This window comes from Orbicella franksi, chromosome 5, assembly GCF_964199315.1.
Source record: "Orbicella franksi chromosome 5, jaOrbFran1.1, whole genome shotgun sequence".
Taxonomy (NCBI): domain Eukaryota; kingdom Metazoa; phylum Cnidaria; class Anthozoa; order Scleractinia; family Merulinidae; genus Orbicella; species Orbicella franksi.
Genome location: NC_138149.1, coordinates 31,436,251 through 31,463,963, shown reverse-complemented (window position 1 = coordinate 31,463,963; position 27,713 = coordinate 31,436,251). Strand labels below are relative to the sequence as shown.

Genomic DNA, 27,713 nt, shown 5'->3' with positions numbered 1-27,713 from the left:
TAATATGAAATGAAAGCTTTCTTAAAATCCAACAATCCCCCTCCCCCCTAAAGCCCCTCTCTCTCACCGAACATAAGCTGGCCCTTCCGAAACTTAGAAGCAAAAATCCTTTCTAGTTATAGGCCCTCGCGAATACAATGTGGAGTCTTCGGACTACGGGCTTATTTTACAATTTAGCTGTAGAAGCAAGATATGTGTTTTGGATTCATTCAAAGAGTCTGAAAGAGTAGAGAGTTAGTCTTACATTTTTATCGTTAAAGTGCAGACTTGTGACGTTCATCTATTAACAGCCTATGGCACTCGTTAGGGTTTCAGCCGTAATGTTTACAGAGTTGTATTATTTATTTATTTATTTATTTATTTATTTATTTATTTTTATTAAGCTTCGGCCTTCTATTACATATAAAGAAAAAGAAAAAGAAGAGGAAGCAAAAAAAAAAAAAAAAAAAACAGACAGCAAAACAAAACAAAATGGCCAGGGGAGCTGCTACAGCTTAGCCAATTACAGCGGCCCCCTTAGCAGTATTTTTGTACGCAAGACCCAAGAGGCCAGCCTTTTAAATACAAACTTAAAACGCTTCTGAAACCAGGAGCCATAATCGATTATGGATCCTGCTAAAACTCAATTTTTTTCCGATGATAACCCCCGGGCCCGGAGAAAAAATAATCTTACCAAAAATAGGCTCTTGAAGAGACAATTATCAGAATGATGTCTTTGGCTGCAATCTAAATAAGCGAGGACTCAGGACACCCAATGTTTAATTCTTAACCAGCATCAAGCATAATGCACAGATTAAATGGTAGCGCTTTGTTTCTCTGTTCAAACTGATTGGTCGGCCATTTTGAAGAAAATTCGGCCTCTGGGTATGGATGAGGGGGAGTTTGCCTGGCTGGCAGATTTTGCCAAACTTTTAAGATTGTGCATCGTCGTTCGTTTCTACCTGACTACAGCGCTGACTTGTCAGGGTAAGTGAAGTCAAAGCTGGCGCTTAATTATCATTACTATAGCATAGAGCTAAAAAGCCCCTAATGTAAACGTTCATTCGGTTCGACTTGCATTCTTTCTTCAACCCCCCCCCCCCCGCCCGCCCCATCCCCCGTCTCGGTGAGGGAGGTAAGATGAAGGCAAGAAGCTAAGAAGATTGCTAGTCCTTCTGAATGTGATGCTGGTCCATCGCAGGATATTGTCGACAACTTTCTCAGTTTGTCGGAATCCCCCTCGGTACCCATTTATACGCCTGCGTGGAGAGATGCATATAGTCTCTTGCCATGAGCATGTTTACATTGACGGACTCTACATAGATTGACGTAACTCAACCTGCTTTTCTGTGATGTTAAACGAGCATCTGAATAAGAAACCCAATGGGTCAGTTATGTAAACGACTTTTAGACACTTTTTCAGAAGATTGTCCTCTAAACTGGGTCTGACGCCAAGACCAATACTTGTTAAGTCGCCGCTCATCTATTCAAAATTTCTCCTCTGACCTGCTGTGTAGCGGTTACAGTGCAGACGTATAGTCCTTACCTCAGCTTTAATTAAACAAGTCTACCTTAGACTTAGTTAATAGAGGGGACTGGTTATGAAGTCCGGCAAACATCAGGGGAGCAAACAAAGATGCCAAGCCGATTTATGTTGGAAGGTCCACGACCGTGCACAATCATTTGTTTTGCGCTCATACACCTTTTCCCTCTATTAACTATGCTTAGACCTTGGTACTTTCCATTCAACGAAAAATTCCAGAAATACAGAAATGCGGGCGAATGGAGCTGAAACTTTGGGGAACAAACTTTCGAATAATTTTGGCGTTTCCCGGAAAGTTGTTCTCTTTTTTAATTTCGCCGGAAACTGTGGAGACATTTCGTTAGTCTACAAGAAAAAGCTGTTCCTTTTGTCACTGAAAATTTTCTGATTTTCGAACCGGAATTTGTGATCGTATGGAAAGTGCCTTATAATAATTAACAATTATTCACCGAAGTGGAGGTAAATATCCATCACTTTCACCGACACTGAGGTGAATAATTGTTTTAGTATATACCACACAAGCTGAATAATTAGCGGACCAAAACGTTATTTTATGTGTGTCAAGCGGTCGGAAATTCTAAAATCTCTCTCGCCGGCTGCTCGGTGGTGAATAGTACTTGCTAATCACCTCCGAGTTAACCAATCAGAGCGCGAAAAGCACTATTTACTTGTGTGGTACACACCAATTAATATTGTTTTCAATAATCGAGACATTTCGTTTCTATTTATACACAGTAACATAGAATAGCGTTCGGCTTTGTATTTACAGCATATTTTTCAGAGAAAGCGAAATATAAACTCTTAATATTAAAAAAGGTAAAATATAAAAAGCAATGCCATTCTGTTTAACAAATAGATTCCATGTTGCCGTGCGTCTGTTCAGTAATAGATCACAGATGACGTCAAAATGTGGTAAGAAGCACATTGTCCAGTGCATTTCGTGGACGACCGACAGCCGCTGCACTCTAATGGCTGATAGTATACGAGTAACTCAGCCAATCAGATTGCAGCATTTGCATTAGTATACTAGTAGAATTCTACTAAATGCTGATAGACAATCAGCGTTATCTATTGCTGATTCACGAATGTGATTGGTTCTTTCGTCGTCCGGTCTATTCGTCGATAGACCACGATCGTGCGTGTTGCCTTCAAAGGGGAAACCATTCTTAATATTGGCTCAAAAATACCTAAACTAATATTGTAGGGTTTAGACCGCTATTCATTATAATGTCTACTAAAACTATTACACTACTGGTTCTCATCTTTTATAACCAACTCGGCCTCGCCTTTGTTAATTACTCACTCATAGAAAACTCGAGCTAGCTGTCTAATTGTAAATTACTTTCTAAGAACAAAACAGTAAATATCTATTAACCTCCATAACAGGTGTCTTTCACTAAGAGACACTACAATCTTGGTCAGAGTAAAATAAGAAATAAAACCACCCCCCCCCTCCCCCCCCCGCCTCCGAATCAATGATGAACTGGCGCTAAACCAAAAGCGCGCCATTTTTTCCATCATTGAAATGGAGGAAGGGGTGGTCTTAATTTTTCATTTAAATTGTGCAAGATTGTAGGAATACTTTGCACCGCTGACCAGCACGGGCATTAAGCATGTGTCACCCTCCCCTCCCTTGTTGCACTCTTGTATCTTCACATTACTGTCATTTTCTCTTGATCTTCGTCATCGTCGTTTTTGTCCGCCAGAAGGGCCGGCAATGCGTGCGAATCACTGCCATCTAGCGTCTCAGCTGTTGGAGTCTTGTTAGTCTCAGGTAAGAGTAAACATAGAACTCCTGCCACGAATGCATCCACCGCCATGATGATGTAAGGCAACTGAGCCATGTAACGACTCTGTGGGAGAAAATCACAAGTCAGTATTTAAGGACTCCGGCATTTTGTGTTTTTGTCTTTTGCGAATACACGCAGAACAAGAATTCTGATTACACTGACACGAGACATTCAATGTGAGTAGTTTATTGAGGATGCATCAGTGAGTCACTCATCTAATGCAGATGTATTCCGTCGTATAAGATAATTTATATCCTCGCAAATTACAACTATTGGTTCTAACAATTGCAGGGTAGAACCTGTGCTACGCCAGATACGAAATCCTACAAAAAACACCTTTTAGACTTGGCTAAAGAATATGTGAAAACGTATTACTCATCTAATGCGGCAGCACGAGTCCGCGAGGAAAGGATACAAATTAATAAGGTAGGATATTTGCAATTATACTTACAAGGTGTTGTAACAAAAGTTAACGAAAAATGTGCACGAACAGGGAGACTAAGCAACCTAGAATGACGTAACTCTCCCGCCAAAAGGCTAAATGGTCCCTAAATGTCCCATGACACCTCGTGAACCTCTCCGTTGTGCCGTCAGAATAATAATTTCTGACTAATTCGTCCCTAAATCGTCAGAAATCACATTTTTCGCCAAGGGAAATGTCTGTGTACAGCGGAACATACACGGCTTAAGAACATTGCTTGTATACTCAAGAGGTTCTAACCTGCAGTGCAGGGCTCGTTTGGCTTAACCGGGCATATCCGAGTCGCTAGAAATATAGGGCATACCTCCCGGGTAGAAATAATTGAATGATTACAATATTTAGAGAGGAAGCCCCATCAGCCTTGAGTGGTTTTCATGCAGGTCCTCTATCCTGGTCGAATTGGAATTTGGAGATGTTGGTTTTTGTGGAAGGAGTAAAACCGGATCGGGAAGAACCCGAAGAAAAACCCTCCGAGCAAGACGAGAACAAAACGGCAAACACAACACTGGGCTGGAATCAAACCCGGGCCGTATTGGCGGGAGGCGAGCGCTCTAATCACTGCACCATCTATGCTCTCCAAGATGAGTATAAAGAGGGTGCAGAAACAATTTTCCTTCGTGTTCCGCGCGGCCCGGTCAATATCGCGATTCGTACGACAGAAGCAATGCAAAGATTCGCGCAAAAAAGCAAAAGCCTGGTCACACAGGATAAACAGGCTAAGCTTGTTGTATCACACCTACCAGCCAGATGACAAACGGAGACGTTATGGCGCCAAGTCTTCCTGCAGCAGAAGATGTGCCAAGCCCAACATTTCTGTGAAAAAGGAAAGTTTCTATGTTCTTAACACCGTTCCATTTAAGCAAAAGTCAAGAGCACCTTTTCCTTGTTTACATAGCCTCATCCAAACACGAGGGGAGGGGGGGGGTTGGGAAAATTTGAAACAGTTATGCAAACCCGAGACGCAGCCAAGGGTTTGAATAACTGTCTCGAATTTTCCCAACCCCTGGAGTGTTCAGATGAGGCAATGTAAACACGGGAAAAGTGCTCTATTGCTTTTATATCTTTATTTCGCAAGAATACGCGCGAACCCTAAACGTCACAACCGTGTTTACATACCCTCATCTAGACACACCTATCGACCAATGAGAGCGCGAGTAGTATCTCAGTTATTTCATGTTTGTCTTTCAAGCATTAAAATTATCAAAAATTTCTTTCTTTTTGACCTTGCATCTTTAACGTGTCATGGTTTCCATTTCTAAATGTCGAAATTTCTCCTTTTAAAATGGCTTCTTATCTAATATAAACATTTCCTATTGTTTGGAATACATATACCAAGACGTCCAGAGGTTCCCGAGACCTTTGCCAGAGGGATATGGTCATAAATACTGAGACTTAAGATCAAAAAAGGTCAAGCATTTGTTTCTCACCGCACAACGGTAGGGAACAACTCGGACGAGAACACAAAGATGGCGTCAAAAGAATTCATGACAGAGAACTTTCCAGCCATTGCAAAGATTATACGTCCTGCTACAAACCCTACAGAAGACAACAACGTAACAAAGAGAAATTCAGTTAATAAATAATTTTAGCGAATAAATTTCAACTGCCATTGTTTACAGTCTTCTTGGAGGTCATGGAAGGGTTCAGGTACGGTAATGTGCTACTTTCTTCAATTCAGAAAGAAACGAATTGCATATCAAGGTAGGTCCTTCTTAGAATGAATGATGTGAACTGCGGAAATACAAATAAAATGAAGATGTGACCAACGCAGTTGTAATCGGTATTTAAACAATTGCAAGTTAAGCCCAAAAAACGATTTTGGGGCTCCAACAGGATTCGAACCTGTGGCCTATATGTAGCTTGGTTGAATTGCGATTACAACTGCGATGGTCACATTGAAGGCTCGTTCTGTTTACTTAAGGACTCCTTACAAATAAAGTCCTGGAAGCTTATCTCCTAAACCCGCGACTGGGGCTTCAATCAATCAATAAAAGACGAGTTAGACGTCTCCGAGTTTAGACCAAGTTTTTACAAAGAAGACAACCTGGAGATACGACAAACAACTAGAGATATTGGGCATAAATCATTTCAAGCGTGTCACCTGCGTTGTCTCTGTCGCCTGGTATGACTGTTACTAGCAAATTGGCTATAGCTGCCACAACTAAACCAATAACTACTACTTTCTTTCGTCCAAACCTGAGGGGAAAAAACAAAATCATATTAGTCAGGTTTATTCACTCGGCATTCTGAAGGTTCTTGAACAAATATTCCCGACAACTGTCGGAAAAACTATTTCTCAGTTTTCCAAAAACACAAAGAAAACGCCATTTTTTGAGAAACAAAGCTAACCAACAAATAGGCTCCGACGATTTTGTTCTCTACCAATAGGGAGTTTAAGTAACCACGACGACGACGCCGAGGATAACGTCGATTAAAAAGTGAATTTATATTTTACCGACGAATCTCGCTATGTTCTGAAGTCATTTAGTTTGTTTATTACTGTCAAAGCTATCACGAAACTAAATCTGGAACACAGCCCCTCCATAAAAACGTCTTAACTTCTTTAAATAAATTTCCTGTAAGTTGACAGCAGACCAACCTGTTCATGGCGTATATTGCAAAGGCGTTGCCAGGAATTTCGACCAGCGAAGTGAGGAAGAAATTAAGATACATGTTGCCACCTAACAGAACAGAACCTAACGATACACCAAAGTACACTTGAGCATTAACAAACCTGTTAGGACACAAGAAGATAACGCGGAGTTATTCTAAACACGATCATTGCCTGAAATTCTAAATCGTTTTATTCTCAAGTCTATTTCTAAGGCCGCGTCCACACTACGCCGGAGAAATTTGAAAACGGAAGTTTCACTCTGAAAACACATCAAATGTTTTCCGTCCACACTATACGCCGGAGGAATTTGAAAACGCACCAATCACCAGTCATTTTGGATTCGTAGTTAAGGTAAACCCGGGCAGGGAAATCATATTATTATCGTAATGTCTCGTTTTCGAAAAGCTCCGTTTTCAAAATGTTCTCCGTCCACACGAAACCGAAAAGCTGGCATTTCTAAATTCCTCCGGTTTAAAGAGCGTTTTTGAAAAGCTTCCGTCTCCGTTTTCATGAGCTGTAGAAATAAAGCTGCGTTTTCAAATTCCTCCGGTGTAGTATGGATGGGACCTGAATCTTTTATCAAATTTCTCAGATAATCGCGAGGTTTGGTACTTCTCGGTCAACTGTTTCAGTAGACCATCAGCCTTGGGCATTATCTAGTACGCCGGCCAATATAAATTTACTAATTAAGCTACTTCTCACCAAGAAATCCAAGAGATAACAGTTTTCTTTGTCATCGAACGGGATCCAAACAAATCCATAAAACCCGCTTCCCGTTCTGTGACTTTTTGATCTTCCGGTAGACCCAGGCTCTCCTCGGGCATTGTTTTCTTGTTAGTTTTTGCCACTCGCTTCAAAAGTTTCTCCGCCTCTCCGGTTCTTTTGTGCGTCGTCAGCCAGCGAACTGACTCAGGAACAAGTCTGGACAAGAAAAATAAAAGAGCGCAAGGTTTGTTATGAAATGACGAAATATTGCCATCCCGCCTCCTTCACCCTTGGTTGTTAAAAACACCCAGCTAAGTCAAAACCTTTCGGCATTCAAAACACTTTTGAAACATAAATAGAACCATTGTTTAACACCGGGTAAATTGTACGATATTTGAGTTTGAAATGTAAAAAGTCTGCTTACGAGCCAAGTGGCCCATCAGACTGGAGCTTATCCCGGTTTCTGTAGCATGAAGCGACTAGGAGTATTTCTACTCCCATATGGGATATTAGTCCATCGCAGGGTTTCCCCCAGCATTTAATTCACCGGTGCCCATTTATACACCTGGGTAAAGAGAGGCACTGTGGGGTAAAGTGTCTTTCCCAAGAACACGACACGATGTCCCCGACCAAGGCTCGAACCCGGACCGCTCGATCCGGAGTCGAGCGCACTAATCAAGAGGCCACCACGCCTCCCTTGAGTTAAAAAACTAAGCATCAATTGATCAGTTGGCATCTCCATCTTACATCCAAAAGATGAACAGCAAGAGGCCTGGAGCAGAGGTGATCATAGAAAGTTTCCTCCAGTCCCTTATCAGGTAAGCCAACAAAGCTATCATCATCAGAGCCCCGGTCCAAAAGTACCACGTAAAGGTGCCTGCCATGGCGCGGTGCTTGGGACCTACGTACTCAGTGGCCATAATGAAAAGGCACACAATGGCTCCTCCTAGGGACCGAGAGGAATAATTGGGTATTAGTCCCCTGACCGCGCGCATCAAAAGCACTTTTGACTCAAGGGCTAAACTTCAGGCTAGGAAATGGACTCAGGGTAAACAGCTTATTCAACAAAAATGTTGTCAAATGATATAAAAAGTTTTAAAAAAACTGACTGGTAAGTAAGTAAGGCCCAGGTCAAACGTGGAACTACACATGACACGAACTAAACTGAGCGAATTAATTATAAGCTCACGAAAACTTCGACGTTTGACTCAAGTGAGTTCATCCAACTGAATTTAGATTGACCAACGCTTCCTATCTCTCTAAAGTAAACAGATAAAACGTACTTGTCGATCTAAATTCGAATTAAGTTTGACGTTTGACCCAGCGGTTGAGCTTTACCCGTTTGAATCGAATCAAATTGCAATTTAGTTCGTCTCATGTGAAGTTCGACGTTTGACCTGAGCCTAAGTGATACTAACCTAGACCAAAGCCGATGATGAATCTGAGGATGGCATAAAGCCAGTACCACGGGACAAAAGAACTTGCAAAGGCCACCCAGCACACGAGACTGGAAGACAGAAAGAGAATCTTACGACGACCATATTTGTCTGACAAGATTCCAAACACCACATTCCCAACAAACCAGCCGAAGAACATGATAGAGTTGGTCAGAACACCCAGTATAGATTTGCCACAAACCAGACGCCACTGTTGAAACAAAGGCAAAAACAAATAAAATAAATAACGCTCTTCGTATAAACAGCTGCTGGAAAGCGGCAGAGGATGGCGCTCAACACATCAGTCAATCAAAATGAAAAACTCAGTGCAATTTCTTGTTGCAATCACAGTGGATCCCCGTTAATGCAGTCACCAACAGGCCACAAAAATCTGGCCGTACTGCATATTAACAGGGTGGCCGTATTAAAGGGGTTCTTTAAATAAGAAAATGACTGACTGAGCTTTTTTTTGGGCCAGAATAAAGTGGTCGTAATAACGAGGTGGCGTATTAACGGGGTTCCTGCAAGACAGGGTTCCACTGTACCTTGAATACCTTGCTCAAAACATGTTGTACACTATTCCCCTGTACTTATCCCCTTGGTTTTGGGAACAAGACTAGACTGATGATACAAAAATCGATAAATAGAAGATATTACTTCAAGTTAGATCTGGTGTACCTCGGTGACGATGGACGTGTAAGGTTTGGTAAACTCCCATTCACTCTCATTAATGCGGCATCTAAAATTCTTGTTTGGATCATCACCCGTTGGACTGAATTCCTCTACAAAACAACGATAAATCATTGTGTAAGTAGACTTGCTCTTCTCAATTATTGAGCAAACAATGGTGCTAACTGCTGTTGCTTTGGCTAGACTCCAAACCGAGAAGATTCAAACATCGACAAGGTCCTTGTCTTGTGCTCCGCCGAATTTTTCCTGCAGCCTGACAAAATATTAAGGGGGAGGTGGTTCGGGAGGCGTGGAGAGATACATACATATATACTTTATTTATTTCAACACGGTAGAATCTTCAATGAATTATTAAAATAGTATAAAAAAAAGAAGTTCAGTTATAAGTACACTGTTTTACAAGATTGCCGTGTGAGAGCCTGACTGCCATTTGCTTTAAAGTTGGTCAATTTCCCTTTTGAAGCGTCCAAGAGAGTCTGATTTCCGTAAATAAACGGGTGGGCTTTTCCTAAATAGCGCCCCGCTATAGCCAAAGCCACGCTTGCAGTAGTTTGTGCGCGGCTTGGGCAAGTCCAGTTTGATCTCAGAATCTCTAAAATTATACGGTGTACTGCGTATGCTAAATAAGTTTTGCAGGTACGCCGGAGAATGCCCCCTAATTGTGTTAAACATCAACATCGCCTTACGTTTTTTTCTGCGAATGGAAAGATTGTCCCAGTGGAATCTATTTAAGAGGAAACTGGCACTTGTGTCATAACTGGACTTGGTAATGACCCTAGCAGCCCTATTTCGGAGTTGTTGGAGTTTATCGCTTAAGGTAAAGTTGCGTTCATCCCAAACAGGGCTACAATAGTCAGTGGGGTAAAATCAACGCTTGGTAGATTTGGAGAGGGGTACTTTCAGAGATGAATGGTCTGACACGTTTAAGGGAACCTATGGCTGAGGATACCTTTTTGCTCATTTCGTCTATATGCCTTGTGCATGAGAGGTGTTCGTCAATTACCAAGCCAAGTAATTTGGTTTCTTTTACTTTTTCGATCGATTTGCCTTCGATCTCATTATTAATTTGGTCTCAATATTAATTTCTCTTTTCCGTTACATGACCGAATGTCCCCTATACACAGTTGGCTTGCATGATTTATTTTTAATAGGCAGATTTTACAGACTGTTTTGTTGTTGTTGTTGAAACCAGGGTGAAGAAGAAATCTATGACAATTAACTTTATCGCCAAAGCATCTTAATGAGCAAGATGGAATTACCAAACAAATACCAACAAAACCTTTAAAACAGCGAAAGGAAACAGCTGGACACACTTACGAGTGAAGTTACAAACGGAGCTGTTACGGACGCACCTCCAGGGGGGCTCTAAACCGAGGAACGTCATGATCAGGGTCTGAAACGTGACGGGGACCAACATGACACCCACCACACAGACCAGAATCCACTGGAACCGGCCCATGCTGCCAATCTTGGCGAGAAAGCCGTCAACACTCAGAGTCATTGTGTCGATTATCAACTGCAAACGACAAGAAAGAGCGTTAGGGTGAGGAGGGTGAAAAACTAGTTGGCCCACGCGGGACTTTGGCATCTGAGAATTGTGTGGGTGGGGTAGGTGGGAGGAGCGATTACTGTTTTGTCGCGGTATTTGACATGGCAGAAGTTACCTAGTATTTCGCGCTACATTTGTATGGCTTTCAAAAAGGTGGGAAAACGTTAAGTAAACGTGCCTCACATTATTCCCACCCATCCCTCCCTGGCTTCCTTCCTCAAATAAAGCCGCCTTTTAGTTACACCTAACTAGACGACCGATGATTACAAGATTATGAAGACAGCTGTGAAATTAAAGCCTAACAAATATTACTAGGGTATCTAAAAGATAATAATGCTGCGACACATTCTATTGATAGTGACATATTTTACGCAGTAATTCATCTACAACTTCATGCATGATGACACATGGATGGCGAGGTGTGACAAGGGATCGTGACAAAAAAGCGCATAGTGATCTGACCCATGTTTGAACATAAAAAGATACACATCAATATCCCCTTTACCAGATCGCGGAAATCGAAAGATGTGGAAGTTGTAGGAGCAGAAATCTAACTTATAAATTCTGTATTGATACGTATTAAATGTCTCAAGAATGTTGACAGACTGTGTCGAGGACGCGTCCATCGCGATGTGTGAAAATGCTAAAGCTTTAGCTTAAATTCATGTTTGGATGAAAAGGAATAGATCGCAGCATATATGAAATTAGCGTGTTCTACGGTTTTCGTTTGTTTTAATTATTCTGCAAGCTTTAGGAGCGACGATTTCTCTTCATTTAAGAATTCGGCCAAGTAGGCGAGACTGCTAAGAAATGACATACTAAGTTTAAAATCACGATGTCACAATTAATCGTCCAGATTTACAAACTGTCACATACTGCATGCATTAAGAACAAAAGCAACAGTTGTGAAAGCAGGCAAAATCTCCTTCACATCGTTTTACAGGTAAATCAGAGCAAAACGCAACTACTGGAATCCACGCGAAAAGGCGTCCTCCTGTAGTTCGTGGCGCAACGCACTCTGGTAAAAAGTGGCGCAGTGCACTCTGGTTAATTGCGATGCATTCTGGTAAAAAGTGATGAATTCGAGAATTTGGATCCCCTTTTATATATTCTTCTTAAATCCTGTTTATGTTGCTGCTCGCTTGCTACGCTCGCTCCGCAGCAAAAATTCAGGCTTGAACGGGATTCGAACCCATGACCTCTGCGATAATGGTGCACTGCTCTACCAAATGAGCTATCGAGCCGACTGGGAGCTGGTCACGTTGTGAGTTCGTTATATACCCACAGATGGTAAAGATACAAGTGAGTAAATGATATTTTATATCTTTACTTGTGACTACAAGATTATGTCCTAATCTTCATGAATTCGTGGAAGAGTAATTAGTAAACGTCGGTTCCCGGATGGGTTCATTAAGTAATGGCCTCCCGTAGCTGGGTGTCGAGGTTAAAGTTGCAAATAAGTCCCTCAGGTGTATGTAATCGAAGCTTTAGGTATAATGGCGAGATACGTGGCTGTCACAATTGATGAACAAGAAGCAAATAAGCGCCGGTTCTACCAACCCTAGTTTGAAATAAACGCCCGGGGCGTTTAGTAGAGAAATAAGGCAACAAAGGTTCAGATATCTGTTTATTGGATTCACCTCACCAAAAGCCTATTCTTTGAAACGATTTTGTTTGTGTGACATTAAAAAATAATCATGTCTACCCTTTTTTAACAACAAACAAGCAAACTCTCCGGCTTTGCTCGACGCTTGAGCTTTCGCAAACAGTTAGAAAGAAGGGTATCCTATCGTGACGCTTGAAATGTCAAACAATTGTGCGCTGCCGGTTTCATAAACACACGCAAATGGAATATGTATTGTTTCCTTGCTAATTAGAACTAGGGCTTCATTGTAGTGAGGTGTTAGGCAAAGAATCAACGAAATCACAAACAATGTTATCTTTGCCATTGAAGCGAAAATCACTCGAAAAAATGCGCGGAGCTCGGTTCCTAGAAGCTTAAGAACCACTGCCTTGCCTCCCGTCGACATATATATGCACCAAGGCAGTGTGAGAAAAACTCTGTTTGATGTTCTTACAATGATAAATTATGAGTCGCTCATCGCAATTTGTATTCCAAGATGACAACCTTGTTTACCTTTGTACAGTATTCATTGCTGAATCCACACGCAGTTTTTGCATGAAGACTCTGCGAAGTAATTCAGGTCTTTTCATGCTTTGGGGGTTTTCAGCTTCTCCAGACCTCGAAGTTTCCTTCAATGACCTGATATCCCTTCACGCCATATCACCATTTACGTGGTTTGTAGCACCTTCCCCTTTGTTTTGTAGCACCGTTTACTACCAGACTCTGTGCGCGATCAACAACATTGATGTACATATTTTATCTCACTATTTGAGCTCCCGATAGGATAATCCACAAGGAATACTTAAGTGAAGCTGTCCTCACTAACACGTACACCATACATCATACGAAAGCATCATACATAATTTTGCAAGTATGTTCTGTGAGACTTATTGACCTATCAGTTAACATTCAATTTAGAAAATCGCGCTGAAGAATAAACTCAATTGCCATATTTCAATAATATCTCTTCGAGAAGAGTTTTAAAATGCGATATATTTGGTTGCCATTGGGTTTGTTATTGGTTACACAATGTAGGCACTCACCTAAACCAGGTTACTCTTCAGCGAAAACTGTGGAAATCTAAAAGATCTGAAAATAAACACAGAGCTTCCTTTGTTGATGTACAATTTTATGCAAAACGCTCTACATCATCAACATGTAAATTAATCGCTCTGAGAGGGCATTCTAATGGGACCAGCGCTCTAGAGACAAAAGTCCCTGTAATTTTAAAACAATAAAGTGGACACAACAAAATTAACAGAAGCCAGAGGTTTTTTACACTGTGGCCATTCAACATGAATCACCTCAAGGCTAAATTTCACTTAAATCCGCGCTGTTTTTCCTGATAACTTTGATAAAAAGCTAAGTATGGGGCCTGAATGCTACGTATTATCGAGTTGCTTGAATGAGGGGTTGATAGTCGCACAGCGAGAACGATATTGAACAAAGCGGAAAGGCAGCGGGGCGGAAACCAGGACAAATATCTTGGTACAGTTTTAAATCGTCCTCTTAAAACAACAACGAAAATGACTAATTCAGAATTTTTTTTTGCCGAAAAAGGAGGCCCCCAACCAGTAGATGATATCAAAAAGCCAACAAATAATTAAAAGGTATGAAACTTTTCCACTTTATATTTATTCGTCGACTTCGCTTTTGTAATCTGCATAATTTCCGCGGGAACATTCTTTATGTGTGTGCACAAGGATTTCCGAGGAGCAAAAGTTAGACAAGTTCACGAGGCCGAAGGCCGAATCAACTATCACCTCTTGAAAAACTGACTTCCCTCAGTGCATTCAATAAAAGTGGTATTTAAAGTCTTCTCGGGAAATGAAGTATCCAGTAATTTGTCCAAGCTTCCTTCGAAACTTCGTAAAAAGAAAACTTTACCATCTTGAAAAAGACATCCAGCCACTGTGCACTAAGAATTCTACTAGATTGGAAATCCCACAATCTGATTGGCTGAACTATCGTATACTTACAGCCAGTTAGCATCGCCCACAGACCGACAAAGACGTGAACGCACAATTTAATTAATGGCTTGACAATGGCCGTGTGAAGATCTGGTCAAACTTTTGAGTTTTGAATAAAATGATTTTAACTTCGCGTTTTCGTAAAGATTCTAAATGGTATTTTGTATAGACAGGCATGGATATAGAACAGTCAGTAGGTTATTCTCAAGCAATTAGAAGGCTCGCTCCCGGTTCCTATAATAGTGTACTAGTGGAATTCTACGAATAAAACTAATTGATATTACTCGCCACATGGAAGTGCAAATGGACTCAATCGATCATGATCGTGTTATTTTTTTCACTTGGCTTCAAGTGTAACATAAAATATGAAAGAATACGTTGTTTTCCCTGAAACTTCAGAACTTTTGTAAATGTATAAACAGGCGGTAAGTGAAAGGAAAAACCTTTCATTTTAACCTGTACGTACTTTTCTAGTATTGTGACTTGCAAATCAAGCGCCCTGTTTTATCACGCCCCGTTTGAGGGAGTGATCCTGAACGATCTCATGGTGTCAAGATCCACACGTCAGAAATGCAAATAATAAGTCTGGAATAGGTCTATGAGGGGAAGAAGTTCCTGGAACGATAATTGGAGATTTTAAAACATGTGTTACAAGTCTGCATGGTATCAACGCTAATCCCGATAGGGGAGGGGTCTGAGAAAGGGTGCAGGGGGAGGTGACATTGACAGCATCTAAGTGTGTCCAGTCTCCGTCTTGACCAACAGACTAGTGAGTCACTAGCTAGTTTTCAACAGATTACATGAATGTAACAGTTGGTTGTCTGGAAGTTAGCTCCCTTTTGGGTCTGTACATGTCACAACCAGTTGGCAGTGAGTCATAAAAGCTGGAAATATACAAACCAAAATGGACCCTGTTTATCTGACAGACGCTTGCCAGCATGAATTTGTCTACCAACGAGTTTTAGCACTGGAATTCGCGCTTCTCCTATTTTCTTATCTGTCTAAACCACTCGTTTCGTTAAAACAGTTCGGTCATGAATTAAAATTCTGAAAGCATTTTTAAAGGTGTTCTGAAAATAAGAGAGGAGAGGTACTCATTTCATCTTTCTGGATATATAAATAGATAGTCGAAACATGAACTATGAAAATAAGTTCATATTTGTCTGGTATTTGCAAAATGCAAGAAGTAAACAATGTTTCCATTAGGCAAGCCTCCCTTCTCCAGGGGCACCCAACGGATCGTTTCAGTAAATTATCTGTTCTGAAGGCCTTTAATCCCCTCTGATTTTCTGAAGAGAATTGTCACCTCGAACTTTCGTGATATGAGAAATTTAATGTCTGTTGTTTTCGAATTGTAAAAAATGTCGTTTCGGGTACCGAAAAAAGGTCAGCTATCATTTTCGGAAAGGCGATAAGACCTAAGGTTTTCGGGTAATGGACGAAAAAGCCCTAATAAATTCGAGAATACTCAAGTTCCCCTAGAATAACCGAACAGATAAAAATTTTTAGCGCAACCTAAAATTAACCTACAGAGCCTTAAAAGTACTCCAGATACCCTAAAACAGCGTTTAAAAACATTTGAGAGAAAACGGTCGTTGGGTGTCCCTGCTTCTCTTTGCTTTTCCGGTTTTTGTTTTGCTTTAAACTTAGCTTGGAAAAAGCCCAAAGAATTCGATCAGTTTTTATCAAGGTCACGCCGCTGACGTTCGCGTTGACCTTTCAGTGTAGCTTGTTCATTCTAGAGCTTGGTTCAAACTTTGCGCAGCATCGATCTCAGACTGAACATTTTAAGTCTGTTTCTGGATTCCATGTGACTCAGTCTAACATCACCTTAAACGAATCACAAAACAAATACCCTTCCCCGGTAGAAAGCGAGCAAGCTTTGATGAGGAAAAATAAACCTGATATATATTGCAAACTGAGATCCACGAACCATTCACTGCGTCCAACAAATTATGCCGAGCTGCTAAATGTCGATTCTTCAAATCGCTCCATAGCGATAAACAATAACGCAATATTCTTTCTTGTCTTATTTTCTGTCATTAACATAGTCATAATCAGCACATTTTACCCACCTTTCTCAGAGCTTTCTTCTAATACAGGCCATATGTATACATATTAGCCTGCAGGGCTCAACTGCTTTCCATGTTTTTTCGTTGCAGAATGCACAGAGTGATCGTTCCTTACTGCCAAAATGTCAGTCAACAGGTCATCTCTCTTCTGGAATATGTGATGTTATTGTTATGTTATTGTTCAGCTCCCGCCCCTTTGACCCCAGTGAGACCGTAAATTTATGAGGGACCCGACCGGCATCTGCTACAAAGTTCCAACTCGAACGCAACCATTAGACTTCTTTAACACAGCTGCAAATAAATTAACCTCGAGGGATTTCCAAAGATCTGAAATTCTTAATAACTTTTTTCCAGTTTTGAAAATTGTTACAGTTGACAATTTCGGGAGTTATTCGTGTTTGCAGCGACTCCTCCCTCATTTCTAGAAATATCCCCCAGGAAATGGATGGTCTATCAAATGCGTGCCTGTGGTCTGCATTTTGCTGATAATGATTAAATCAAAACAACTCTCAGAGGTGAAGTCTGCGTTGTCGCTGAGCCTTTTCAGGGCAAGTGTTTGTAAAGTAGTAACTGCTGCGTTGATTTACTTGGACTGGCAGCTGCAACAGACTAATTTGTCGTTTCTACTGGAATTTAAGCCAGATCCATAGCTTCGAGAGTGTTCAAATCATACGAACCATGAAGGCGAAACAATGTCAAACGTTTATCTATTTTATGTTTATCATGGTCAATTACATACACACATTTTTTTAATGAAAAAAAAAAAAGTTTCTCAAGGGATTTAAATCAACTCTTATCGGGAATGGAAGTGGGTGAGTGTATGTCGGGGAGGGGGGTGGTTGGATGGGAAGCCCTGTTATAGATCGTGACCCTGGAGGTTTCAGAGCAAAGAGGGCAAGTGTGTGTTGATCATGTGTGCTCATCCCCGCCGCCCCCTCGGCAAAAAGGGACCCTTTTGAAAATAGGCCATTTCCGAGTTGCTTTTTGCCTCTGTTTCAAAACGAGTCCTCGCGCTAAACTTTTCTTATGAAAATGAGTTTGACTTGCATGAAAATGAAACACGAAGACGCGCATTTATTCACACCCGCCTCCCCATACATTGTGCAAGCAGCAGCGTAGTTGGTTGATCTTTTTCATACATAAATCAAGAGTGCATATTTAAAAATCCCCCTTCGATTTTTGGGCCACGGAGAAAAATGGCGCCGTTTTTTCCATGTAAGCTCATGTAGGAGGGAGAAACACTTTTTCTTCTTTGTATGAAGGGACAAACTCGCGATTGTACAAAGGAAAGAAACGTGAGAAAACCAACTACAGTCGAACCTCCCGTGAGCGACCATCGAAAATGTCAATCCTGGTCGCTTACGAGAGGATCACATTGGGTCAAAATTTTGCTTCATTGGCATGTGGTAACTGCAGAGAGTTGCCGCATGTTTGAAATGTTACACATTCATATGTAAAGTCAATTTTGAGAAAAAAACCCGGTACCTCCCATTGAGAAATTTCCGTCTCTTGTACTATTCAGGAAAGCGATCATGTTAAACGCCTTATTATCCCATTTCCGCTCTATTATCTGTCAAGTGGTCGCTCACGAGAGGTTAAAAACAAAAGAAAATTTCAAACTTTTAGCTCTAAAGGAATGGTCGCGGCCACTTACAAAAGGTTCCAAATATAGTGATTTGACTTGGAAACTTTTGGTATTTTGGAAAACTGGTCGCTTAGAAGAGGGGGTCGCAACCGGAGGTTGCACTGTAGACGTTTGTAGTGAGAATATCGACCCAATATTGGGACCTTGTGCAACGCAAAGAACTTGATCTCATCAAAAACAAAACAAAACACGAACATACAAAGAAGAAAATTTATTTCCACACAAGGTAAATGTACAAAACATGGAAACTTACCCAATCGTTTGTACAGCGTCTCTATTTTACAAACCTCATTATGTCCAAATTACTCGAGCAAATTTGTTTTAATAGTGATGGGACATTCATAAACCACGTTCTAACCGAACTTTCGTTCACCGTTCTTCTCTTCTATGTTAATATTCTACGAAATTAAAGCTACCTCTTCCCGTTTTTAAACACCCTCGAAGTTGTTCTAAATATGACGTAATAAAGTCTCAATTTACTTCCAGCAATGGAACCAGAAGTTGTTGTCGCGTGACAGAGTACGATCGCCCGGATCACGTAAGCCTCTTAAACACACGTCGTTGTGGTTCGTCACGCAATAAGGGAAAATTGCGTGGCGAGGTTAAAACTTCTGAAACCAGAAAACGCACAAGGAAAGCTTATTGCATTTTCTTTTAGGCTGGATATCCCTTTAGTTTTTCTCATTAATAGTACCCCATTGAGGACCAATGTACCTCACCACCCCTTCCTTCGTTTGCCTGTCTTACAACGCTTGAGAGAAGCGCTGTGTTGCATCATTTATAATTACCTCTCCAAACGTTGCTAGACAACCCAACTACAACTGCAAAAGACACCTTTGGAGATGGTCCTCACAATCAAAAAGCAAACTCTTTCATAGCTTTTCTTATAAAATCCTGGCGTCATAAACCTTTTTGAAAACTGAATCAAAATGACACACACTCAGGAGAGCGAGACTCAAGGAGAGCGCTCAAAATTCAGGTTACGCCACATTAATCTGTTACAAGATCTGGTTACAGTACACAGTTGTGAAGGAGAATCAAGGAGCACTAAACACTGCAAAGTGATATCCCTTTTAAAATAAAACCTGACTTGTATTCCCATCAAAATGCTGTTTTATTTAGGTGCTTAAAAAAATTATTCCAAATAAAAATTGACTGCACTTAACAACCATTATCTCCTTCCCCCAAATCGTTTACCCTGTTTCAATCTAAGCGACATCCTGTTTTGCTGCACATACCTTCTTAGAGTGTAGATGCTGTATCTTACAAATTTTATTCAATAGAATGTCTGAATCTCTAAATGTCTAAATTTAAAGAGACTGACTCTAACACTCCAAGTTCATATTTTTAATTCAACTAATATAGAGATGGCTGCCTTATTATAAACCCCCCCCCCCCACAGTTTTGCTAATTAATCCTTGTTGATTTATATTAAATATTTAATTTAACTATGCTACCAGTTTCAACACAAACCAGGAGCAATATTACTCAAGTTTTCCTGATCAGATACTCGATAATAACTAATTACTCAATAATTAGAAGTTGTATGACAAAAACTCTTTTACTATCCTCAGTGCCAAACACTAAAAAAGCCCTTAACCTTACAAAGAAAGAGCTTGTAGTGCTGTATTACCTGTCTTGCTTCTAAAATTAATTCCATATTTTACACTGCATACACAGACTGGGCACATAGACACTAATCTATGATATTTATAGATGGGCTTCTACCCTTGTACTGACTTGTTTCTCTACCATGACAAACTCAATCGGTTTGCTCGAAGAACTTCAAGTGAACAGTGTTATCTGTCTTCACATCCTCAAACTATCCCTTTCAAGTGAAATAGGCCATTTTCAATATATTAAAATTCTAAGTTGTCTCTGAGGCTGGGGAAATAAAGCAAAACAAATCAATTGAGGTTGAGGAATGAATAATTAATTTCTTTTGTTTTATTCCCCCAAGCCTCGGAGCAATGTTGGAATCTTAATATAGCGAAAATGGCCTATTCAACTCCCAAAATTTTAAACTGATGACTATGAGATATGCGTAGAATCTCCAATTGTTTGATATTTGCACTTGAAAATTGGGCAACATCCAATTGAACTCTGCTGTGCTACATTACCATTACAGATTTTTTTTATCTGTAACCCGGAGGACAATAAATCTATCTATCCATCCTGTTTAATCCAGAAGGTGCAATTTTAGACTACTGAGATGATTACATTTTACTAACACCACACACTAAGATCTAATAAAAAATTGAGTTACTAAAATTCAAAAGACTTAAAACTGTTACTATTGTTTTTCTACATCTCAATGTCTAGGGTCACAGCTTTTCTAGTCTTCATACTCTAGACACTCACAGGAAACTGAATAAGATTCCATGGCTGCGAATGTCTGTCTACTCTGCCATTTCAACTGTGTGTACTTCACTTGCTGAACTGTCTGTTACTCACTGCTACAATACCTGCATTTAAAGTACACAATGTTAGTGACTGAAAAACAATAGCAACAGACACAGACACAACAACAACAACAACAACAACAACAACAACAACAACAACAACAAAAACAACAACAGAACTCTCTTTTGCCTTGACACTCCTATTATTGACCCACCGGAGTGTTAATTTGCAATACATAATCAGGGCTCAAAAAAAGTGCTGTCCAGTCATCCAGGACAAGTAAATTTTTCTACTGGGCGCAGAACTTTTCATTCTCCCTTGCCCAATAGGCAAGGGCCCAGGCAAGGGCCCAGGCAAGGGCCCAGGCAAGTCGTCTGCCAACTACATGAAAATAAAAAGTAAACTAAGACTTGCCCAGGGCAAGCAAAATTTGAGAGCTGCTTGTCCAAAGGGCAAGCTGGAATTCAAGTTATTTTCGAGCCCTGATAATTGAAAGTAAAAATGAGCCGCATATTTGAGACTATTTCAAGAAACAAGACTTCACAGTAAAATGTGAAAGAGCAGAAAAGCAACAGTACCAAAAGCAACACAACAGAGCAAACAGAAATGACCCAAATTGTTTAAAAATATCCTGTTACCACAGAAACTGACTTAACATTGATATCTAAAATTCATTTAAATACTTACTGTACCGACAGTTAGCATCCTGGGATAAATCATCCAAATTGTTAGTAAAAATAAATATTATCTTATGATCATGATAAAGAATACTTTAACTGTGCAAAGACCTACAAAGGGGTCATTCTCAGATTTTCAACATTGTATTTTATAATGTTGTGGATTATTCCTTTTCAGAAAGGTTTGGGATAGAAGGTTAGTATATAACTGCATGTTGGGGCAGAAATCAGCCAAATTTATTCTGAGATTCTTCTTATTACAATGTTGTCATAAATAAGGCTGGAAAATCAGAGGGCAGCTTATCAAGTTATTCCTGGTCCCCTGAATCCTAATGTAAACAGTGCTTGGCCCAATGAATGAAGTTAAGTTATGACATCAACTTTACATTCCATTAATACTACTCTGGCTCATAGCACCAGATTTATTCCATGTCATCTGGATTGGCAGTGAACACCTCAATCACTTTACCCTGATATCTATTAACTGAATGTTAATGTCACTTACAACACAACACTGTTTTTTAGTAGCTTTAATTATGTGAATAAAACAAACCATCAGTAGTGTTACTTCTAAAACTACTTTTGGTATTCATTCATCATCCCCGATTTGTTATATGGTTACAAATCCAAGTGTGTTCTGAAGACTTTGTAAAATTTATGCCAGATTTACCAGTTCTTTAAAAAAGCTGATGAAAATGAGTTAAAAAATAGTAATACTATTTTAAAGGTATATGTGTACATACGAATTTGCAAGTACAAAAATTAGAAACTTTAATCACACATATCAGACATATCAGCCTACCTTAGTAGGGCCTATACCCTCTGTTGCTCTTGTCGCCTGCAGAAATATTGCGGCTGTTCAAACGGCTGGTTGGACCATAATTTGAACTCATCTGACTGTAGTTACCAATCTGATAATCACCAGAGCCTTCTCCACCCCCTCCACCTGACGCTCCACCAGCTGCAGCAGCAAACTGACTCCAGTCACCCATAGGTGGGAAGCCTCCAAACCCTCCTGCAAATCCAGGATAGCCACCATAGGGGGCAGCCATTGGATTGCTTAAACCTTCATATGCACCGCCAGAGCTGCCAGTACTACTTGCACCAGGAAGCACTGAAGGAGGATTACGCTCAACAGCAGTAGCACCCTTCATGTCTCCCATTCCGTAACCTGGAAGCTCACTATAACTATCTTTGTCATAACCACTGGAGTTATTATGGGAAAGACCACGCCCAGAAGGAGGACCTCTGCCATAACCACCACCTCCTGCGGCACCATATCCACTTGCTCCTCCAGAACTACCACTGCCGCTACCTCCACCACTACCTCCTCCACCAAATCCACCAGGGCCAAACCCTCCAAAGCCAAAGAAACCAGGACCAAACCCACCAAAACCCATGCCATTGAACCCAAAACCGGGACCAAAGTTGCCCATTCCTCCTGGGCCAAATCCAGCAAAAGCCGCTGGGTTGAACCCACCTGCCATGAGTGCAGCTGCTGCTGCTGGATTGTTGAAGTTACCACCTCCAAAGCCACCCATACCACCAGCACCAGCCATACCACCCCCTCCAAAACCACTGCTGCCACTGCCACCGCCAAAGTTTCCTGAAAGAATATTGAGTATGCTCTAATTAATTTCCTCTAGCAATTAATTTCATAAGTACTTGTAGGATAACAACAAGTTGGGGTCAGTGGATATTGTTTAGGCCAAAGGACCAGCAACACTGGAGAGACGTCGTTGTTGGAAACTGTGCGCCATGATGACTATGCAAAAACAAATACAAGCGGGTTCATTTTTAGAACCAACTAAGTTGCACTGTACAATGGACCCTTGATTTAACGAAGGGCCAAGGGACTGGCAAAATTTGTTCGCTGTAACAAGATTTTGTTGTAACAAGGTTCTCTTCCATATATTTTATTAGTACTGTAGCGAGGAATATCGTTTGTTATACCGAGGACTTCGTTACATAGAGGTTCGTTAAATCAAGGTTCCACTGTACAGTTATGTTTATTTCACTGTAATGCAAAATTTCTTACCTGTACTAGCTATATATGTGATGTACTACTTGTGATTGTATGAACACTTTTGCTTGCTTGCCATTATTGCTTATTAGTAATAGCGAATAAAGCAAAATTTTCACCTCTTCCTCCTGAACCTCCAAATCCCGCATTCATTCCACCAAAACTGACATTTGGACCCCAGCCAGGAAAACTTGCTGAAAAAATAATTTAAGGCTGTGCAATCTAAGTTTTCCAAACTGCAGTTTAATTTAGACCAAACAGTTTATTTCAGATGTTTACTGTTCAAGTGTAGGGGGTTAGAAAAATAGTGCGAGGTAATCCACTGAATGAATAATTACACTCCTCAAAAAAAAAAGAAGCAAATAGCTTCCTTTCTAGTTCTTCTTCCCCTGCCCCCCCCCCCCCAAAAAAAAATGGAATAAAAGATTAAAGGATGTGGACTTTTTTAACATTTACATTTTTACATGGCAAAGGTTGCCCATTCTGCCATGGAGTGCTGCTGTAGGTGCATGTGATCAAGTTAATATAGTGCAAAGTAATACTGTGCTGTGCATGGTGCTCTTACAAAACAAAAATAATAATAAAGAAATAAAATTGTTAAATGTTAAAATGTGCCCGTAAGGCCTGTCAGAAAGGGGTCTCTGGTCTGAACTGGCGTATGTTGGATGGCAAGCTGTTGTATGCTGTTGTTGTTCTTCTTAAATTTTTGGACTCCTTAGATTTTTCTTAGCTCTCATATTATACTGACTTTGATTGAGATTTCTGTCCCAGTATATGAAGGACTTTGGGCGTAGACAAGTAATTCTTACCTCCAAAATTAGGCGTATTCTCTTCTGAATTCTTAGACCGGCGAGACCCACCAGAGGCGATCATCTCTTGTTCTTCCTTCTTCCTCATTGTGGCTTGAGATTCAGCTTTCTTCACTTCACATTGCTTGAGTTTTATTTGATGAAAGCTGATCGAACATACGCTATCTACCACTTCTTCAGAGTCGAACGTGACAAAGGCAAAACCACGAAGGCGGTTCGGGTTTTCTTTGTCTCTCTTCAGATCCACATCCAGCACCTTACCCTGACCAAATTTCGTGCACAACCCTGTGAAGTATTCTTCCACATCTTCTTCTGTAGCTGTGCTTGCTAGTCCACCAACAAAAATCTTGCGTGTTCTGGACTGAGCTTCTCCTTTGGGAACCGATCGCTTTGGTTCGATTTCCCAGTTATCAATCTCGTGGTGTTTAACTTTTAAGCAATCGTCCACAGCTTTAGCGTTGTCGAATGTCACAAATCCAAAGCCACGCGAGGGGCCGTTTTTTCCCTCGCGCATTATAACACAGTCTACGATATTTCCCCATGATGAAAAATACTCCTTTAAAGTTTCTTCAGTTGTACGACGGTTCAGGCCACCGACGAAGATTTTCCGAAGTTGTTCAGGTTCTGAAGACATGATTTTTTCTGTGGTCTTCTCTAGAACTTCAGCTTCCTCGACATGCTCAATGGCGGACGCGAAACGCTAATTAGTCTTGACCACGTGTTTGAAAAGTAACATTCCCTTCTCCTTATATGGTCTTGCTTACAAACAGAACAAAAATGGCGGCCAGCTCTGACAGAGGTGAACATGAACTTGATTCAACCATATCTGTTAAAAGGAGGAAAACAGATCCTGAGAGTAATATTTGTGAGGAACTGTTGAAGCTTGAAGAAGACTTGTGTCAACAACTGTCCTCTCTCAATTTTCCCTCTCCGGTATCGTTCGTTTATAACCCACTTGAGTATGCCAAAGAAACCCACGAAGATTACGTTAGGAAGTACTGCAAGGTTGGACAAAATGTCCTCTTCCTGGGAATGAACCCCGGTCCATTTGGAATGGCACAAAATGGGGTGAGCTAAATTACTCTAAATTTGTTCTGTTTTGTCATCAACATTACCGTAATGATTGTGTTAACTCACATGATAACACTCCCCTGACACCCTCCCCTCAACCTTCACGCTCCACTTCCCACCTCTCACCCTCCACTTCCCATCCCTCACCCTCCACTTCCCACCCCTCATCCTCCACTTCCCACCCCTCACCCTCCACTTCCCACCCCTCACCCTCCACTTCCCACCCCTCACCCTCCACTTCCCACCCCTCACCCTCCACTTCCCATCCCTCATCCTCCACTTCCCACCCCTCACCCACCACTTCCCACCTCTCACCCTCCACTTCCCACCCCTCACCCTCCACTTTCCACCTCTCACCCTCCACTTCCCACCTGTCACTCTCCACTCCCCACTCCTCACCCTCCACTCCCCACCCCTCACCCTCCACTCCTCACCCCTCACCCTCCACTTCCCACCTGTCACTCTCCACTCCTCACTCCTCACCCTCCCCTTCCCACCCCCAACCCTCCACTTCCTCCCCCCACCCTCCGCTTCCCACCCCCAACCCTCCACTTCTCTCCCCCACCCACCACTTCCCACTCCTCACCCTCCACTTCCCACCTCTCACCCTCCACTTCCCACCCCTCACCCTCCACTCCTCACCCCTCCCCCTCCACTCCTCACCCCTCACCCTCCACTTCCCACCTGTCACTCTCCACTCCCCACCCTCCACTTCCCACCCCCAACCCTCCACTTCCTCCCCCCACCCTCCGCTTCCCACCCCCAACCCTCCACTTCTCTCCCCCACCCACCACTTCCCACTCCTCACCCTCCACTTCCCATCTCTCACCCTCCACTTCCCACCGCTCACCTTCCACTTGTCTCCCTCCACCCCTGCTTTAGATCTTGTTAGTCATGTAGGTCACATGTTAAAAAGTGATTTTTTTTTGGGGGGGGGGTGAATGTTTATAGGCTACTGAAAACAACATCTCCTTAATGGAATTGTTATCTGAAGGAATGAATGCATGCTGACGTGTAGATTCCAGTTGCTGACAGACAGGAGGGACTTCTTAATTCTGTTTTTTTTTTTAACAGGTGCCTTTTGGAGATACAGCACATGTCAAGGACTGGCTGAAAATTAAAGGATGTGTCAATAAACCCAAAAGAGAACATCCAAAAAGACTTATTCATGGCTTGGACTGTACAAGAACTGAAGTCAGTGGAGGTCGGCTTTGGGGTTTCTTCAAAGAACACAGCAAATCACCTGAGAATTTTTTCCACCAATGTTTCATTCATAACTATTGTCCCCTTGTGTTCATGACATCAAGTGGCAAAAACATTACTCCTCCTCAACTGCCCAAAGGTGAAAGACAACGACTGCTCAAACTTTGTGATAAATCTCTTGTAGATGTTGTGAAGTTAACTGGTGTTAAGATTGTTGTGGGAGTTGGAAAGTTCGCAGAGGAAAGAGCTCGCAAAGCTTTAATTGACAGTGAAGTTGAGATTTTTTCAATAATGCATCCCAGCCCGGCAAGCCCAGCAGCTAATGCTGGGTGGAGTGACATTGCTTTGACACAGCTTACAGATTTGGGGCTCATGGGTTACATTAAGAATGAAAATAAAAGATAGGGCCGCACAACCTGGTGGCTTGGTTCTAAGGTTCCACGTATTTACACATACCTTATGAAAAATCCAGGTCTTACAAAGATGGCTGACGGTGTGCTCTGTTTGGAGTTTACACATTAGAGCAGTGAAGAGTTGCAAAACACCCCAAACAAGAGAACTGCTGAAAGGCTGATGGACTTCCTGATTGTGTGTACTGCTTTGGTTGTAATGAAAATATATACTTTTGTTATATCACATTAAATTTTGTTGCACAACAGAATCATCACATTCTGCCAATGCTATGGTGTTATTCTCTGCCTATGATACTCGAACAGTAAGGCTTTGCTCCGAAGGACTGTCATCAGTGAATCGTCAAACTCACAGCAATTTGCTACATGGGAGGCACACCTCCAGCCTCCTCTCCACAGAGGGACACTTCCCTGTGACCTTCCCCAAATGCTGCCATGCCCTGCACTGAATGGGCAATGCTTAGGCTACCAGTACACCTCTAATAATCAACAAATTTTGACTTGGCTCCCAGGCTTGGAGGAATTAATCAAAACAAATCACATCAAGGGTGAGGGATGAATAATTTATTTCTTTTGTGTTATTCCCCCAAGCCTCCGAGCCAAGTTAGAATTTCCAATATAATAATTATTATCAAAATTGGCCTATTATGAAACAACCTGCTTAAATAACAAAAAAATTAACTGGAACACTGCATCATCTTTGAGACTCTGAAGGTCAACATGATTGTGGGAGTAAGACAGTGCTTCTTATATCTGGCTACAAAGTTACTAAGAGTAATTTTATTGCAATTCTCTTGCTGGGATCATGTGCATGTTTTCAGCACTGTAAATGGGGATTTGTGTCAGTCATTTTATGACACTTAAATGGCCAGTCAGTGTTGTAAGGAATAGCCAGTTCCATGAGGAATTGCTTATTATATCAGGGTTGCAGCACTTTATCATAACTAGTTATCACAAAAATTGATGCTAATGTTTTGTGGGCTTTTATTTCTCATTATGAAACTTTGTGAGCCTATGGT

The 27,713-nt window shown here is 41.3% G+C and overlaps 3 protein-coding genes across 6 annotated transcripts; 1 reads left to right on the top strand and 2 right to left on the bottom strand.

The window, feature by feature from the left end:
• Nucleotides 1-1,083: 1,083 nt before the first annotated feature.
• LOC145488201 (solute carrier family 22 member 15-like) lies at nucleotides 1,084-18,198 on the bottom strand. Of its 3 annotated transcripts, XM_081467010.1 has the most exons (12): nucleotides 16,457-18,198; nucleotides 13,455-13,500; nucleotides 10,556-10,754; nucleotides 9,227-9,330; nucleotides 8,531-8,759; nucleotides 7,860-8,058; nucleotides 7,110-7,328; nucleotides 6,393-6,527; nucleotides 5,895-5,989; nucleotides 5,221-5,329; nucleotides 4,534-4,606; nucleotides 1,084-3,375 (listed from the first exon to the last, which is right to left on the bottom strand). In XM_081467010.1, exons 3-12 carry the CDS (start codon nucleotides 10,737-10,739, stop codon nucleotides 3,175-3,177), a joined length of 1,548 nt encoding a protein of 515 aa, XP_081323136.1. In that variant the 5' UTR covers nucleotides 10,740-10,754; nucleotides 13,455-13,500; nucleotides 16,457-18,198; the 3' UTR covers nucleotides 1,084-3,174. The 3 variants fall into 3 exon arrangements, with proteins under 3 accessions (XP_081323136.1, XP_081323137.1, XP_081323135.1); XM_081467011.1 differs by lacking the exon at nucleotides 13,455-13,500; XM_081467009.1 differs by lacking the exons at nucleotides 13,455-13,500; nucleotides 16,457-18,198 and having other exon boundaries at nucleotides 10,556-11,092.
• A 91-nt stretch (nucleotides 18,199-18,289) lies between these two features.
• Nucleotides 18,290-24,707, bottom strand: LOC145488205 (uncharacterized). Of its 2 annotated transcripts, XM_081467024.1 has the most exons (4): nucleotides 24,011-24,707; nucleotides 23,321-23,395; nucleotides 21,981-22,784; nucleotides 18,290-20,563 (listed from the first exon to the last, which is right to left on the bottom strand). In XM_081467024.1, the coding sequence occupies exons 1-3, from the start codon at nucleotides 24,642-24,644 to the stop codon at nucleotides 21,982-21,984; spliced, it is 1,512 nt and encodes a 503-aa protein (XP_081323150.1). In that variant the 5' UTR covers nucleotides 24,645-24,707; the 3' UTR covers nucleotides 18,290-20,563; nucleotide 21,981. The 2 variants fall into 2 exon arrangements, with proteins under 2 accessions (XP_081323150.1, XP_081323149.1); XM_081467023.1 differs by having other exon boundaries at nucleotides 18,290-22,784.
• On the top strand, nucleotides 24,675-27,549 carry LOC145488211 (single-strand selective monofunctional uracil DNA glycosylase-like). The gene is made up of 2 exons (XM_081467030.1): nucleotides 24,675-25,078; nucleotides 26,156-27,549. The coding sequence occupies exons 1-2, from the start codon at nucleotides 24,761-24,763 to the stop codon at nucleotides 26,687-26,689; spliced, it is 852 nt and encodes a 283-aa protein (XP_081323156.1). The 5' UTR covers nucleotides 24,675-24,760; the 3' UTR covers nucleotides 26,690-27,549.
• Nucleotides 27,550-27,713: the final 164 nt, after the last annotated feature.